Genomic DNA, 16531 nt, shown 5'->3' with positions numbered 1-16531 from the left:
CCTTCAGAAAAGCTGGCTGACAATTGATTATTCAGTTTGCCAGCAAATAAATGTAATGGAAAGAACTTGAGAATTAGGGTTCCTGGGTTCAGATATTATTTCTGGCACTAACCAGGTTAGTTCAGAAATATCATCCTCTAGGCTTCAGTTCCCTGAGTGAAGTGATTGGACTAGACAGTCTTTGAGGTTCCTTCCAGTTCAAAATCTGTGATCCTAAATTTTGCCCACCAGGTGGTGCTGCTACACGCAAGCTACCAACCAAGTATAGTAATTTGTGCTCCTCCCCAAAGACTGCCATATTCCTACTGCCCACCGGATATTGCCCCTCCTACAAACTCAATCTATCTCCCTCTCCCAAATGCAGGAACTCTCATGGGTCCCTATCTTCAGTGGTCACTGGCTCTTTGATTTAACAATCATCCAGAACTGGAATCTAGTGGTCTCCTAAGTGGGGTATTTGCAAAATAATCCATGGAGTTGTGGGAATAAAATATAAGATAAGATATATAGTCTTAAAAAAGAAATTAGGCCAATTTTTCATATTTACTATGTGGATTAACACCGGTGCTGACTTGGTCCACATGTCAGATGGTTGTGTTACACATGGCAGTTGAGGTATCCTGCGAGCATAGTTCCACAGCAAAGGGATCTTTGTACACCTCTAAGTAAAGAAGTTAGTAGTGGTTCCCTTCATTCGATCTCTTGGCTTACTATATATTGTAGTTTGTGTACCTGGCTAAGGAGATTTATAGATTCCAACACTTATAACCTGGAGAATTAAATCTTAAAATATTCCTATAAAGCAACTTCAGATCGATGCTAATTTGAGTGCAAGTGAACAAGAAAATGGCAGAGCTGACAGTTTCACCCTCTTTTTTTTTTTTAATTAGCTAACATGTTTTGGTATCTTCTAGATGAGTTTCCATGGGTTTTTAAAAAATGATATTTTATTTTTCCCCTATTACATGTAAAACCAAATTTTTTAACATTTAAAAAGTTTTCGAGTACCAAATTCTCTTCTTCTGACCCTCACTCCCTTCCTGCCCTCCCCACCCCAGACAACAATTCGATTTTACATGTGTAATCATGTAAAACATTTTTCCATATTAGTCATTTTGTGGAAGAATTCTCAAAAAGAAAATAAAAAGAAAAAAGTTTCAATGCATTTTGAGTTCATTTGTTAAATTATAAAAATGGAACATATTTTGATTAGTTTGCAGGAGCAACTGATTTGACAGGAAAAATTTAATCACATTTCAACAAAAATCTTTGCCTAATTAGTGGGCAGTATTGAAAAATTGAATCATCGTTTAGTGAGTGAGTACAGCCAATGATGCATTTTTCCCATTTGGATCTACGAATTTTGGCAAGGTTTCTTTTTTCAGCTATGACAGTCATTAAACCAACTATGGAAATAAATAAGTACTGAAACATGTTGAACTTTGAATCAGATTCTGAATGACTACTGTACCACAAAATGTTAAACCAAAAAAAATGTTAAAACGAACATATTCAGTTCTATTGCTCTCAATAAAAATACTCCTAATTTATAATGAACAAAAGTCTTTTTGCATAATTTATAAATGAAATAAATTGCTTCCAATTATTGTTTATTTTATGATTACCTCATCTTCCATCCCTGTTTTTTTGGTGTATGGTTCATAATGTACTTAATACACAAATACCATCGCTTAAAACTGCACTAACACTTCTTGGACACGTCATGTATTTATACAATACAATCGTTGCTAGACCCTATCAGGATAGCACGCCTGCCCTTCTTCCTCTCCACTCAGGGGTCCTTCTCAGAACCTCTATGCGCGGACTGGGTTGAATCCAGCAGAAAGCTCAGACGCAGAGAAAGGGAAAACCTCCGGTCAGTTAACTCGCCAAACGTAACTCGCACTCCAGGGGTAACGAAGACGCGTAGGCGGGGCGGTAGAGAATCCCACCCCCAGAGAGACTTGGGCCTTTTCATTGGCCAGCAGGCTTGAGGTGGGGTCTGAGTGAGCAAGGTAACTGGACTTCTTTTCAGTGATTGGCTGACCGACTACCTAGGCGGCTCTCTCATTGGTAGTAGAAACATTCCGGCATTTGGTAGCCCTTTAGACCTGTAACTCCTCGGTGATTGGTTCTTAGAGAACCAGGAAACACGAGGGTATGGTTACGTAGTTCGGGAGATAATTGGCCGGGGACTTTGCAAGTACCAAGTGGCTGAAGAAGAGCGTCTCTTCCTTCTCCGATTTAGGGAGAGGGAGCAAAAAGAGCGGACATCTGGGAAAAATGTTTCGATTGGCAAAAGTAGAGGGGCGGGCCTTCGGAGCGTTTGGCGGGTCTCTGGCGCTGTGCGACAGTTTTGTCTTCGCCGGATTCTGATTGGACCTCTTGGTTGCTTACATCACCTCAGAAGGCGGGGCTTCTCCAATAAATTCTGAAAGCCGGGGCTGAGGCTGCAGTAACTTTAGCTGCAGTTTACGTTTCTGTCTCTGTGAAGAGGTGGGGGACGCGAGTCGAGTCCTGCGGAGGACGTCGTCGCAGTCCGCAGTCGCAGCGTCTAGCGCCTGCTGCCTCCGCTGCCGCCCGGAGAAGGAGACGGACCCTTCCCCGTCCTCTCTACTAGAGAGATGTAAGTGGAGCCTGTTGATGGGTGAGGAGCCCTTGGGGGCCGTCCCACCCCCGCCCCGGACTCTGCAGGGGGTAAAATGGCGCATTGCAGCAGCAGCCGCCTGTGCCATGGAGCGCCCATCCCCGAGCTGGACTGACCTGGCGCGGAGCGGCGCTTCCCCTCGCCTCGTTAGAGCTCCCAGTGCGCCCCCGCTGGGGTGGCGGGTCACTGGGGTCCCGGACGCTTGGCACCCTCCCCCAGAGGTTCTGGCTCATGGGGATGTCTCCGTTCGAGAGAGGGGGTGCATGGTGTTCCTCAAAGTGAAGAGGGGGCTCCTAAGTGGGGCTCTCAAGTGGAGCAAAGGGTCTCACAGGAGCTGGACCCTAGGTTTCTGGCCAGACTTCTATATCGTGTCTCTGCTGCCTCTTGAGAGCTACGTACGGGGGCGTGTGTCTAGGGTTGACTCCATGAGGGGCACCTCCGCTGGGGATGGGGCAGGCTTCCCCAGAGGCACCTGGTCTTGGGGGTGGGGTGGGGGAGCAGGCAGCATTTCAGACTGGCAGGGGTCACTAAAAAAATATGCTTTGTAAGCTTTTTTTCTCCCTTCACTCTCTGCCCTGCTCTGTCTGGAGCCAAACAAACCCAAAGAATTTTTCCGCCCATTTTACCCAAGTGGCTCCTATTTTTCTTACTGTAGCAAAACGTTCCTGAGAGAGTGAGCTGTGGTCTACAATCTTCCGAGTTTTTTCCCTGCTTGTCAGTGATGAAAACGTGCTTTCATGCAAGCATGACCACTGTTGAGAGCCATGGCCACTTTGGTGGTAGAGGTCCAGGTTTGGAAATTAAAAAAAATATATATCTCTGTGGCATAAGTTTACAAATCATTGTGGTTGAAGGCCTTGAAATTTAATACCTTTTTCCATCACTCATCTGCAGGGACGTAACAAAATTCCCCCCTTTGGTAAGGGGGAAGTAGTATCTCTCAGACTCCAGGCTAATTCAGACTATTATTGTGCTTTTTTATTACATCTGATTTAATTTGGATAGCTACAAAGTCCTTTAAATCATTTGACTATTTTAAACATTGTAAGAGTTCTGAGATTAATTGTTTTTAGGATATACCTGAGGGAAAGGGGGAGACTGGCTTTTCTGATTAAAGTTCCATTTGGCAAAACCATGTGGGATGTACTTAGCAAGATGGGTCCTTGCTGGTGCAAAGCATCCAGCAATCTCTGACCTTAATGCTGTCATTGGTGCTTCTATTCTGGCTGTCTTCCAGAACTAAAACAGCCAGTCTAGGAGTCATTGAATTTTTTAGGCTTATTTCATGCATCAGATTACTCATTCCAGGTAGCTTTCAAAAATAGAGTTGCTTTTTTACCCTTTCATTCTTTGATCTCCCTTCTGCTTTAAGGAGAAGGTGGGGAGCAGGACACACTAAATTTCCCTTATAATTTCATTCTGTTAAGAAGATTCCTTAAGTAATGGGGGTAATTGGGAAGGGATTTTTGTTTTGGTATGACTAGATAGTAAAGTCTAGGAGGACTAGAAAAATGAGAATTGTGACTTGGCTGGGCTCATTTCTGAAAGTAGACCAAGCAGTCTGATTTGGGGTGAACCTGTGTGTGGAGGGTTTGGACAGTGAATCTGGTTTGTAATAGTTTTTTAGTTTGCTTTGCCCTATAAGATATTTCCATTTGAGGGATGGCAAGAATCTTATCCTTAAACTTTCAGGTAACAAAAACCTTATCAGAAAGGGGTGTCTGTCCCCCTCCCCCAATTTGTGAAGGGAACTCCATATAAGAGTTCTGGAAAATTATAAGGCAAAGGCTTTCATTTTGGTTGGATGTAACCATAAGCCTGTTTAGAAGATTCCTATGCCAGAGATTAGGTGATATTTAAAGAAATATGAATGAATGGTTGGAATTCATAGCATGAACCTGCTTTGAAGTTGGGGAGAGTGTTAAAGAGAGCTTCCAAAAACCCTGTTCTATATCTAGAAAAGGGGCAATTATAATCCATGATGCATGTGCTAGGATTGGGGATATAAGACAGTCTGCAGTCTTATGACCCAGTGAAAAACACCTTCTTTTCACCTCTTCTAGCAAAGGAAGTATTTTTTCTGAGTGAGCTTCCACCATTTTACCAATAGGCCCGTCCTTTGGTAATTCTCCAAGTTTTCTCATATTGAGCAGTTACAATGTTAGTAGCTGTTGTATAGAACATAACCATTACAAGGATCCTTTTAAACAGGGTCTGCTTGCTCTTTCCCTTCCCTTTGTACTCAGAGAATACTGCTGCCCACCAAAAGCTCCTGTTTTCTATCAATAAGACACATACCAAAAGACTAGTCTTTTCAGTCTCTAGTATAGAGTTGATTCTCCCATTCCAGTTTGTTTTTATAAATTAGCTTCTAATAGTGTCAGAAAACACTAACATCCTGGAACCATTTGATTTTGATTCAACAAGAGAAAAAAATCCAAAACATCTTCCTCGATTCTACTCTTAATATTGCATTGCTTTTGTCTGCCTGGAGCAGGGTCTTAAAAGTTCTGATGTTGGGTCCAGCCTTTCTCCTTTTACTTCTTGTGATGGTCTTCCTTATTTTGAAGATGGTCTACAAGAATAACTTTCCCTTTAAAAAAAATAACCTTCTTTCTTAGAATCAATTGGTTCTAATGCAGAAGAGTGGCAAGAGGTAGACAGTGGGGATTAAGTGACTTGTTCAGGGTCACACAACTAGAAAGAGCCTGAGGTCATATTTGAACCAAGGACCTTCCACCTCTAGACCTGGACTACAGACACTGAGCCACCTATCTGCTCCCAAGATTAACTTTTGGAGAGACCACTTCTGCTTTGGGGTTGCTAGGAGGATAAGAAAATTCTTTTTTTGTTTCTCTTCATGTGTACTTGGTTTATTTCCTTCCTATTTCAATAGGTCTGCTCCAGCACAGCCACCTACACCAGGGGCCCCAGAAGGGGGTGCGCCAGGTGGGGGCCCATCTCCCAACACAACTAGTAACAGACGGCTGCAGCAAACACAAGCACAAGTGGAGGAGGTAGGTGAAGGCTTTTTGGTTCCCCTATAAGTGATGCAAGTGACAGACATTAATAAATTAAGGTATAGATTATGGAAACACTAAATGGAATGAGAGGCTTTGATGATATAGTGCAGTCTTCTCATTTTACAGATGAGCAAACTGAGGCCCAAAGTGGTGGTTTATCTATGCCACTAGTTAGTAGCAGAGCCAAAACTAACATTCAAGTACTTTGACATTTTTTGGACCAATGCGTTTGGCATTACACATACTTTTCTCCCTCAGGTGGTAGATATCATGCGTGTGAATGTGGACAAAGTCCTGGAAAGGGATCAGAAGCTGTCTGAATTGGATGACCGTGCAGACGCCTTGCAGGCAGGAGCATCACAATTTGAGAGCAGTGCTGCCAAGCTAAAGAGGAAGTACTGGTGGAAAAATTGTAAGGTAAACTTCCTTGCCTATTCTCTCTTTCCTTGGGCCTAATATCAGTACACTACTACCACCTAGGCCCCACTTTTCACCTGTCTGGGTGAAGGTTAGTTGTTCTTGAAAAACTGTTCTAAAGAATTTTAGAAGTCTTAAGACCCTCCCATTTTCTCTAATTGGCCCTAGAGAATATTTTACCGACTGGCTCTTAATACCCTCATGTTGTCTGGTAGGCTATTCTGGAGCTCCAAAAATTGAATTGGTGGCTTGGGAAGGAATATTCTCAGGTAGCTTTTGATTGGTTGGAGAAGATATAGGGGAAGAGATCTTTCTCCCGAGGAGACTAACTTTAGGACTCGTAGCTCCCACATTTGTGTTGGCTCATTCCATAAATGAGGTATGTCAAGTTGGAATATAAGCCCTAGATTTTGAAGACAGAAAGACCAACATAATTTTCCTTTCTTTTACTTACTGATTGTGTGACTGACAAAGTTTCACAAACCTTTGTCTGATCCCTTCTTTGTAAATGGGAGATAATTTAAGAGCTCAATTGTATAATGCTTCAGAGTGCTTTGCTCTTCTTAATCTCAGAACACTACAGAAATGTGAGTTCTTCTTAGAACATGTTTTAGGGCATTTTCAGATGAGTGTTGCACTGTGGCTTCCAAAAATTGTGTCAGAGATATTTTCACCAAATTATTCCAAATCATTCAGCTTCAGCTTACATCAGAGATGTAAGACAACTCTATCTTACATCCTAACCAAAATTCCTGGGAGTTTTGCTCACTGTGGGTCTGTTTCTCCAAAAGGCCTACTTATTTTTTTGGTACCAGAAAAGTCCTTTTTTACATCATTGTTTTTAAAATGCACATAGAAATCTAGTCTAGCCTATACCTAAAAAAAGTAATTCCCATTAGGATAGGAGACAGCTATTCTGATTATTCTTACATGCTTTCTTCTTGGGCTGGGAGTAAAAGAAGTTAAGGTTGCATTTCCTTCCATAGGGACCCAAGAAAGGAGAGATACTAGTAACTGTGGAAGCTTACAAGTAGCTTGAAGTTAGGAGAAATGCTCTTTTGGTTCAGCAGGTCTGAAGAAGTTTGGTTGGTTGAAGGTAGAGGGAAGAGGTAGGTGGGAGTAAGTGCTGATTCTAGTACCTTGTTGCTGTATCAGGGGAAGATATGCTCCCAGACATAAATTTCTGTGAAATATTCAGGCACCTCTGAATAAGTCTGAATAAGTTGAGATCCGGATGTTTCCCCAAAGAAACATTGTTATTCTTGGTGGGTAGGGGAACAGTTTCACCACAGAAACAAATTCCAAGTAAGTAGAGACTTAAATGTTTGGAATCCACCCTATTAGGGACTTCCTAATTAACTGCTTCAGAATGAACACAAAAATCTACAAAGAAAAATGAACCAGCATCACTGTTTGCAAGTGTAACTTAACAATTTTGTAGAACTCAGAGGCTATTTTCTCAGACCACAGTAAACACAGAAAGGGCATCCAAGGTTCTAGCCTGGTTGAATAGTTTACCAAGCAGATATCAAAAGAGCAAATTTCTGCATGACACAATGAGTGTCCTGATATTTCCACAGTTGCCTTGAAGAATGGGGAATTTCTTCTCCTTGGTAGTTTAAGAAAAGGCAATCCTGGATCTTCTGATTCCTCTGATTGGAGGGGCTCATTTTCTATTCCCTTTGTTTTCTCAGATGATGATCATGATGGGAGCCATTTGTGCCATCATCGTGGTAATTATTGTAAGTAAGTATCATTGAAATCATTGATGGGGGTGAACAGGTGGGAAAGTCCCAGAATCTTCTCCCCTGCCTGCCTAGGGAACTGGAGGTGATCTGGGTGAGGTATGGACTAACCATCTCCTTTTGTGGGACAGAGAAGCTGGTGTGGTGGGGTTGAAGTGGAGGGGCCATAGGCCATGAACAGGACATAGGCACACTTTGGTGCTGGGCAAGCCCTTCCTCAGTGAGATTTTGAAGGGGCCCAGTTCTCTTGTGTTTTATGGAAGAGGCATCTTGGTGCTACTGTCAGAGGGAAACACTGGGGACAGGTCTGTGCCTAACAGACTTGAATGTCTAGTAACTTGGTTAATTTGCCCTCTTGTTTTCTCCTGTCTTTTTCTATCCGTGCCTTCCTGATTCCTGTCTGCAGTCTATTTTTTTACTTAATGTACCACCCCTCCTTCATCCCCCACTCCCTTCAGAACTCATTCCCTTTCCCCCTGTTCACTCCTCAGCAGACCCAGTCCATCTACCTTGTCCTTACCCAGGCACCTTCATTTCCTCCTCTTTAGTTGCTTTGGTTTGTACTTAACCTCTCAACACTGGAAATGCTGCTCTTGGGGTGGCTGCATTCTTGCCCCATGAAGCACAAGCAGCCAGTGTCTGGCCCCATCCCTATAGAAAACACTTGTGCCCAAACCACAGGAAGCAGAGTGGATGTCAAGGGAAAAGCAAGTCAGCCTAGATAAAGTCCACAGGAAGCTATCTGCCTGGGTGGGAGCAGGGACTACAGGGGCCCAGGCAGTTGGGTGTGAGGATTGGTGAGAAGGGAGGGCAATGGCTATCTACTCAGAAGCTACCCTCACCTCCCCCACCTCCTACTGCAGCCTGAGTCTCAGCTCAACAGTGTTATAAGGTGGGGAAAACTTCCCCTGGATAACTGACTGCCTTGAGCCATCAGAAATCACATTACTGATTTTGTTTTTGCAGTATATCTTTACTGCTGAGTTTTGGAGTTGGGGACAGTGATGTGCAGGGTGTGATCATTATTTTTATATTAAGTACAATACTCACAGGCCTATAAGGCTTTGAGTTGTGTCCACTCCTGGTGTGTTCCTGGTGCGAAGTGTTTTTTAGAAAATTTCCCCTTTTCCTTGCTGCTGCTGCTACTTTCAATCTGGCCTGGGGTCTTCCAGTGCTGTCATTCTATTTACCACAGAATTGGTGGGTTTGAACACTTTTCCCTTTAATTCAGAAAACATTGGGGCACTATTTTGCTCACTGTCTGCTCTCCATTTAGAAGTGGTACCTAGAGGCTGGTAAGATGTGAGGTCAACTCTTAGTAGACAAATCTAATAGTGTATCAGTCTGAGGGGACCCAGAAATACCCTTTGTGGTCAGAATTTGGGATTCTTAGTCATTGTAAAGATGATAACCAAAAAAAAAAAATGCCCAGAGAACTTAAGGTAAAGGACCTCATTCAATTGTAACATGTCAATCAACAGGCATTGATGAAGCACCTACTATGAACCGGGCACTGGGCTAAGCACTGGGGATACAAAGACAAAGAACTAAACAGTCCCTGTCTGTCTTCAAGGCATTCATTTTCTACTCTGGGAAGATGCTAGATGAATGACTTAGTATAGACGAAAGATAGGCTCAGAAAGAAGGCCCTTGGGTGGGAGTGAATGAGGCAGAAAGCTTCCTGAGAAAGAAGGTCCCCAAGGTTTGGCTGAAAAGTTGCAGCCTTACTATATTAGATGGTTTTTTTCTCCTTTCCCTTTGGTAGCAGGAAAGTGGAAGTTTGGGAACTGGAGATCCCTGATATCTCAGGAAAGTCCTTCCTCAGCTCTGCCCCATTGTAATACCAAAGACAGGGATGTGGTAAAAGACCCAGCCTGGAACCTAGAGCTGTAACACTTTTCAGGGAAGTCCATTGTAGATGCTAGACCAGTATATTCCTGTTGTGGGTGACTGCTGTAGCTATTAGCTGTGTGGCTGTTTTAACATTTAGATTTTCTTCTGCCAAGGCCATTACTTTGCTACCCTACCTACCCTTCAGTACCTCTTATCTCCAAATCCACCCTTTACTTGCCCCATCATGCTGATTTTAACTCTCTTCTTTCCTTCCATAGTGCTTGGGTTTATTGGCCTAGGCAGAATGATCATAATTGTATCCGTTTTCTGACTGTATCCAAGGGATTTCCTTCTAGCTATAAGACAGGATGCCAAATGACACTCCTTCTGGGCAGGTACAACAGTGACCTCTTCTCCCACCTTTTGATATAGTCAAGGGTCTCTCTAAGCAAAGGAGGGAGTATAGGGCTTGGGGCTGCATGTTCACCTTCCATGCACCACCATTTATTTGCAAAAAACCCACCCTTCCCCAACCCCTACCTACTTCCATATTCCCTTTGTCCTGCCCCATGGCGGGACTGAAGAGCTAGAAGGAAGCAATGAGTGTACACTCCCAACGTCCCCCAAGAAGGTCTCCACTATCTTCTTGGGCGCCTTCCTGTCTTGGGGGGACACCGCTGGAGAAGAATCACCACTGTCCTCGCTGCCTCTAGAGCCAGGAACAAACCAGCCCTCTGGGCCCACTAAGACCCAGCATCTTCATCACTTTAAGCGCTTTCTCAAAGGATTTTGCACTCTGGGTTTCTGTTATGGCTAAGAGCTCCCTTCCAGTGACCAGAATAGATTCTCCAAAGTTGGTTCTATTTTGGGGGTGGGTGGGGGCAGTGTCTTTCTTCCAACTTTCTCACCCCATGACCTGATTCTGTCTCTTTGCTATCATCCCCATGCATGGGCAAAAATGCAGTTGTACACCCAGGATTTTCCAGCCAAATGAAGCAGATTTCCCCACGTTCTCCCATCCCTTCCGGTTTGTCATGAGCCGTTGTGGGATTTTTCACTGTGTCTGTTGTCCTCTCTCTGTCTTTCCTTCCCTCTTCCAATCTCATACTTGTAAAAAGTAATAACAATTGTATTCCAAGTAAGGCATGTAGCACATTTACCAATTTCGTGTATTCTGGAAAAAAAAAATACAAATTCCTACCACCAACCTGACTTGGCTTCTGGGTGACTTGACCTAAATTGGGGGTGGGAGACAACTGTGGGGCAGATTTCTCCATAGGATAAAGCCCTGGTGCTTCTGTGCTGTATAATCTTACGATTGAGATTAAAGATATCCTTGTATGTTGGCAATGGAAGTGGTCTCTACTCTTGTGTACCATGTTTGATTTTCCATTTTGAGAAAGTGGCTGTCCAGCCTGAAGCAAGTGCTAGCTGGTGGAAGTGATGACAGCTGACTTGAGCGTTATGGCTGCAGATATTTTCTATCCTACACATAATTGGCATTACCAGAAATAACCTACCATCCTCAAGGGTTTATATTGTTTTCATTCCTGGACAGAAGCTTTTCTCGAGGAAATACCCATTTATACTCTGAAGAATACCCATTTTGCTCCACTGTGCAGCTAAACTTTGGAAACAAATGGAGAAACAGCTACAAATAGGGGAGGGGGGGATAGAGAGTGGGACAGCAGAATTTCTATAAATGACCAGCTGAAAAAATACTTTGCTAAGCATTTTCTTCCTTAGAAGAGTTACTTGTTAACACTTAATGAGCTAAGAATCCTGAGTTGAACCAAGAACCAGCTTAAAGGATTGTGATCGACTGTTGGGATCTACAAATGATTGGTAGGCAGCTCTCTAAAAGACTATAATAAAGTGCACACTAGATGACCTATCTCTAAAACTGAGCTTAAACCATATTCTATAGTTTCTAGAAGGAAGTTCTACAAGGTAGAGTCACATCTCTTGGGAACCTGAAGATAGTAGATGTGATATGTATTTTGCTGGTATACTTTCCACTTTATTTCCTTCAACTGGCATTGTCCCCTCAGGACCCTGGTGATAAATGTTGGCTCCATCAGGGGCATTCTGGAGGCATCGTCATAGAGACACATACTGAGTTCTCTCACAGATGTCAGAATGTTGCTGATGACCCAGGTTATACCCTCAACAGTAGTCTCTAGTCTGAAAGTAGAGAGAGAGAGGTCTCTCAGGTAACCTACTTTCTATAGTTGGCAAGATGGGCCCTGGACTCATTTAGTTGTAAAGTCCTAGGCAATTTACAAACTTTTTGGGCCTCCCATGAAGTAAAAGGATTAGACTTAGTTGCCTCCAAGGTATTTTTCAGCTCTATACCTGTGATTCCAAAGTAATCACTATACAAAGGAGCATTAGAAACTTGGGGGGACTTTGATGAGTTTTTAGCAGAGTATGGCTAAGGACGTCATGGAGAAGCATATGGGGAACTGAGGGGCAGGGATAAGCTTCGGAGGTTCTTCAGAGTGATGTATAGCAAGAGAATGAGGGATGGGATCACGATCTAAGGGAGACCAGTGGTCTTAAAAGTTTCTCCCTTGTTTGGAGACAGGAGGGAGAGCAGAGGCCCTTGGAAATCAGTAGAGCCATCCAGTGTACCTGGGTAGGAGAAAGCCAACTTTGCTGGTGTCTCTTCCCATGCCTGAGTTTTAGATTAACACTGCCGCCAAAAGAAATTGTTTTCTTTGTTTTCTATTCTCAATTCATTAATGACTAAGGGCATCACCTTAAAATCTTCTTTCATCCAGAAGGAATATGTGGTAGGGACTACTTAAAGCCAAAGGACAGAGTCCTGAACTGAGTGACTGAAGGGGTCTAGGATCTTTTGAGTTTTTCCCATCACCTTTGGGAAGCTTCTGTTAGATTTTGGTTGGTCTATTCCCCAACCAGATGTTGAATAAACACCTTCTAAGAGGAAGCTCTAAATATGTGGAGAGAGAAGGTAGCTTTGAGGAATAGTAGGGAGCAGGCTGGGAAATGATTTATCAAATCCTTCAGAGTCTAAGCATTTCATATTAAAAGAATGAAGAAGGTACATATTTATGTGGTGTTACCTCTCCTTAATTTGATGACTTTCCAGTTCAGACATATAGCAGTTGGGGTTTGCTTCCTCAGCCAGAGAAGTGTATTAAATATATAGATAGATATATATATATATATATATATATATATAATCTCTCCACCCTACTAGAGAGGAACCCATAAGAGCACCGTAGGTTACACCAGATGCTCTGTTTCTCATAATCTTCCTTGGTCCTCAGCCTTACCATGTACAAGCATATCTTCTTTTTCTTCTGTCACTCTTGCTTCTCCATTGCTCATAAAGTCAAAGAAGTTTCTGGGCAAGGAAGGAGAAGCCACCTGGGCAGGAGGCAGTGGCAAGGGCTCCTGGGAGGTGTTGGTGTTGAGTGGGATTTACTCCTAGTAGTCTTTCCAGGGGTTAGGCCAAAGTGAAGGACACCATCCTGTCACTAACTCCTTAGGTAAGTCCAGCTTATGGGTAAGAGGCAGGGTCAGGCTTTCGGTAATCTTCTTGGATAGGCAGGGTGCTCACCTCCTGCTTTGGACAGCAGGAGCCTAGAGCTACCCCAGATTCTGCTGGGCACAGCTTGACTGGCTCGCTCTTGTCTGTAGGTGGAGACAGGACAGAAGCTGGGAATAAAAAAGAAAAAAGTAGCTGAATTAGGAGAGAGGAATGGGGAAGTAGACAGAAGAGAGAAAGAAGAGAATGATGGTTAGAAGGAGTGAGGGAACAAGGCTTAGAAAATGAGAGAAGCTATGAAGAGGAATGGTGGGGCCCAGGCACAATAGGAGGGCAAAGATTTGGGTGAAAGACAAAGGATGTGGTGGGTGAAGCATTGAGGTAGAAATGAGGCAGGTGTCCAAGTGCTAAGGGAAAGGAGCAGATAGAGATCTATCCCTGGCAGTACCTTGCTCCTTTTTGAGCTGGCAGGCTCTTTGTTTCAGGATTTGCCAAGTCCCCGCCACGAGCAAGGCCAGAACCAATCCATAGAGGATCAGGAGGGTGTAAATGCTGACAGGGTTGGATGGTCCTGCTCCTGCTGTAGTGGACAAAGGACTGATGGGGGCTGTCGTAGCACTTCCCCCTCTAGTACTACCAACCCCTCTGGCCCCGGTTTTCCTGTAATCCTCTTCCTCTTCCTCCCCAACACTCTCTGCCCCAGCTCGTGATGGAGGAGCACTTCGCTGGGATGAGGAGTGGGGAATCGTGAAGGCCAATGAAACTTACGTGGGCTTTGGGTAGGTCCTGTGGGGGCACCAGTGGTAGCCCTCTCTAGAGAGAAGAGACAAAAGTGAGGAAGAGCACTTGAACCTCAGTCCTAGATCATCGTCTTTTATTGTTGGTTATATTTTAAGGGGAAAGAGGACAGCATGGAAAGATGAAAGGGGTTCTCTTTCCTTCACTTTCCTCTTCTCCACGTTGTCTTTGAGTGCAAGACATAGGACACTTTTAAAATTTATTTTGAAACCTATTTCATAATTTTACTGCCCCACTTCCCACAAAGCCCATCTAAGAGGAAATCTTCCTCCTGAGACCTTCATTGGGTTGTCTGCACACATGATCAGTCATTTTGTCTTTCCAACCCCAACTCCATTTAACCCAAATTTAAGTAAATGTATTTATAATATTCATTAATAAATAAAGCTTTCTTATTAATATGCAAGAATGAAAAAGATTAGTGTATAAATAAAAAGGGTCAAAAACAAAAATCAAAAAGATGTCACACCCTTATTGAAAAACAACAGAATAACGCGCTTTTTACCATCCTTCCTCATTGAGTCCTCCCTTCTAACAAGGAGAACCAGTAAATCAGAACAGACTGACAAAGTAATTTCACATGACAATGCACGCAGCATTCCACATCAGTACTTTCCCCTGTTCTCAAACACTGCTCTCCCAGGCTATTCTCTTTCGGGGCCATTAGGATTTAAAGATAGGAATTTGACAAATATAATTCATAGAGGATCCCAGGAATAAGATGGCCCCACAGCACGGTCTTTTGGGGCATGTGAGCCCTCCCCATGCCTGCGTTATCTGGGAGGTAATTGAGGAGCTTTGGTGTTACGCTACAGCTTACCAGAGTTGTAAGTTGAATTCGTGTTCATGGGATATTGGTATACGGTTACAGGATGTTGATGTATGCTTCTGACAGGATATTGGGGTGTGCTCAGCAGGTATGTAGATTGGGGATCACAGCTCGTACATTCCTTATCTTGACACTGTTGCCCCTTGGGGCAGGCACACTCTGTATTGCTAGTGATATTGCAGTACTGAATGGTAAGGCCTGGAGAAGATGGAGGGTAGGAGAATGGAGGGAGATATCCATCTGGAGATTCCCCAGATGGGGTAAATTCCCTCTCAACATCCACTAGAATGTCCCAATAGTGAAATTTTCTAGGGCCCTTTGGGACAGCTGAGATGAGTTTCTTCAAGCTCCGCATCCCTACTATCATCCTGACAGGCCTATATAGCTCTCTTCACACCAACTCTTGAATTCTCTAAATTCATCTATTCTCAGCAGTACAGACAAAGTACTTTAGGATTTCTAGTGCCCTGCTACTCTCTACAGGACCCCAACCCCCACCTCCATCTACGCATATATTTTTCAGCAGCCTTGTCCCCATGTCCTCATCTACTTTGTTCTTCCATGTCCTCAGTCCCATTCCCCTTTGAACCTCACCATTACAGATTCGACAGCTCTCACACTGGCGCTGGGCGTGGTGGTCTGGGGTGAAGGATTGTCCAGGAGTACAGGATTTACAATGAGGATCCTTCCCATCACCATCACAGTCCCTCACTAGGTATGTGCCTGTGGAACGGCCCAGTGAGGGATTAGGGGCCTCTGGCACTCTAGCCCCATTCTCTACCCAATTTGGGCTAGAACATCTCACTGGCTTCAGGATCCCTCCCTAACTGTTCAATTTTTTTTTCTTCTCTCTGAAATGTCTATATATGTTTCTCTGTGCCCTCCCCCATTATCCCTGACATTTCTGTATTTGCCTCTCACTTCCCTCCATCCCCTTTCTGGTTCTTTCTCACCTGGATTACATAGTCGGCAGCACCATGATCTTTGTTCCACCTGGTATTCTCCTTGTGGGCAGTGATGCTTGGCTATCATCCCTGGCAAAAGCCCCACCAGGGTTCCCAGCATCCACAACCACCAAGAGCTTCCAGAAGCCTTGATTCCCATTCTCAAGTCCTCTGTCTTCCCTGGCTCTGCTCTCTCCAGGATTATTATGGTGGGTTAGCTCCTTTTCTGCCTCCTGCCTGTCTCTTCAGATATAGCTAAGGAGGACCTTAGCTATTGCGCTAGCCTGAGCTCTCTTTAACTCTGAGCTGTGCTCAATGAGGACTTCTGATGTGACTCACTTCTTTCTCATGGCTCCCTAAGCTCCCTTCACCCCTGGGCCCAGAATAGTCTTCTCATACCCTTCCTGCCCCCTTTCCATGTGCTAACCGAAGTACTAAAGGGCAGACTGACATAAACACCTTGTGGGCTGCCACTCTCTGAGACACTCCCTTCCTTTGCCACAAACACACACCCCTCACATATATACCCTTCTATCCCCTTCTCACTGAGCCTTACCACATGCATGGTTCCAGAATCACAGAATTACAGCAGTGAAAGAGACCTTCCAACTAGAGGCCATCTATGTGACCCCTACAGAAATCTCCTTTATTTCTTCTCTAAGGGGTCATTCAACTTTCACTTGAAGGAGTGAATTTTTAGAGGTCACTAAGTCTTGAATCAGCCTGGAGAACTTTGGATAGTTCCAAATATCAGGAAATTTTTCTTTTAACAACAATA

At 43.8% G+C, this 16531-nt stretch overlaps 2 protein-coding genes across 3 annotated transcripts in view; one reads left to right on the top strand and one right to left on the bottom strand.

Annotated features, from left to right (window-relative positions):
• The first annotated feature begins 2502 nt into the window (after window positions 1-2502).
• VAMP1 (vesicle associated membrane protein 1) overlaps window positions 2503-16531 on the top strand; it is a 35779-nt gene continuing 21750 nt past the window's right edge. The window contains exons 1-5 of one of the 2 annotated variants that reach the window (XM_044677991.1): window positions 2503-2626; window positions 5544-5664; window positions 5929-6087; window positions 7782-7829; window positions 9944-11010. In XM_044677991.1, coding sequence (XP_044533926.1) covers window positions 2625-2626; window positions 5544-5664; window positions 5929-6087; window positions 7782-7829; window positions 9944-9964 — 351 coding nt within the window. In that variant the 5' untranslated portion in view covers window positions 2503-2624 and the 3' untranslated portion in view covers window positions 9965-11010. Of the gene's footprint in view, window positions 2627-5543; window positions 5665-5928; window positions 6088-7781; window positions 7834-9943; window positions 11011-16531 lie in introns of those variants that run through there. The other variant, XM_044677990.1, reaches the window with a different exon arrangement.
• Window positions 13040-15913, bottom strand: CD27 (CD27 molecule). Its single transcript, XM_044677988.1, has 6 exons — window positions 15763-15913; window positions 15404-15532; window positions 14801-15007; window positions 13951-13995; window positions 13631-13762; window positions 13040-13352 (listed from the first exon to the last, which is right to left on the bottom strand). The coding sequence occupies exons 1-6, from the start codon at window positions 15911-15913 to the stop codon at window positions 13195-13197; spliced, it is 822 nt and encodes a 273-aa protein (XP_044533923.1). The 3' UTR covers window positions 13040-13194.

Source organism: Gracilinanus agilis, chromosome 5 (assembly GCF_016433145.1).
Source record: "Gracilinanus agilis isolate LMUSP501 chromosome 5, AgileGrace, whole genome shotgun sequence".
Lineage (NCBI taxonomy): Eukaryota > Metazoa > Chordata > Mammalia > Didelphimorphia > Didelphidae > Gracilinanus > Gracilinanus agilis.
The sequence above is the reverse complement of the archived record's forward strand: the minus strand, read 5'-3'. Positions and strand labels throughout refer to the sequence as shown.

Excerpts from the sequence above, each read along its gene's own strand:
- CD27 (XM_044677988.1), bottom strand. The coding sequence starts at position 15,913 with ATGGGAATCAAGGCTTCTGGAAGCTCTTGGTGGTTGTGGATGCTGGGA. Across the intron at positions 15,008-15,403 it reads GAGCTGTCGAATCTGTAATG|GCCTTACCATTCAGTACTGC; the intron begins GTGAGGTTCAAA and ends CATCTTCTCCAG. Across the intron at positions 13,996-14,800 it reads GAATTCAACTTACAACTCTG|AGAGGGCTACCACTGGTGCC; the intron begins GTAAGCTGTAGC and ends TCTTCTCTCTAG.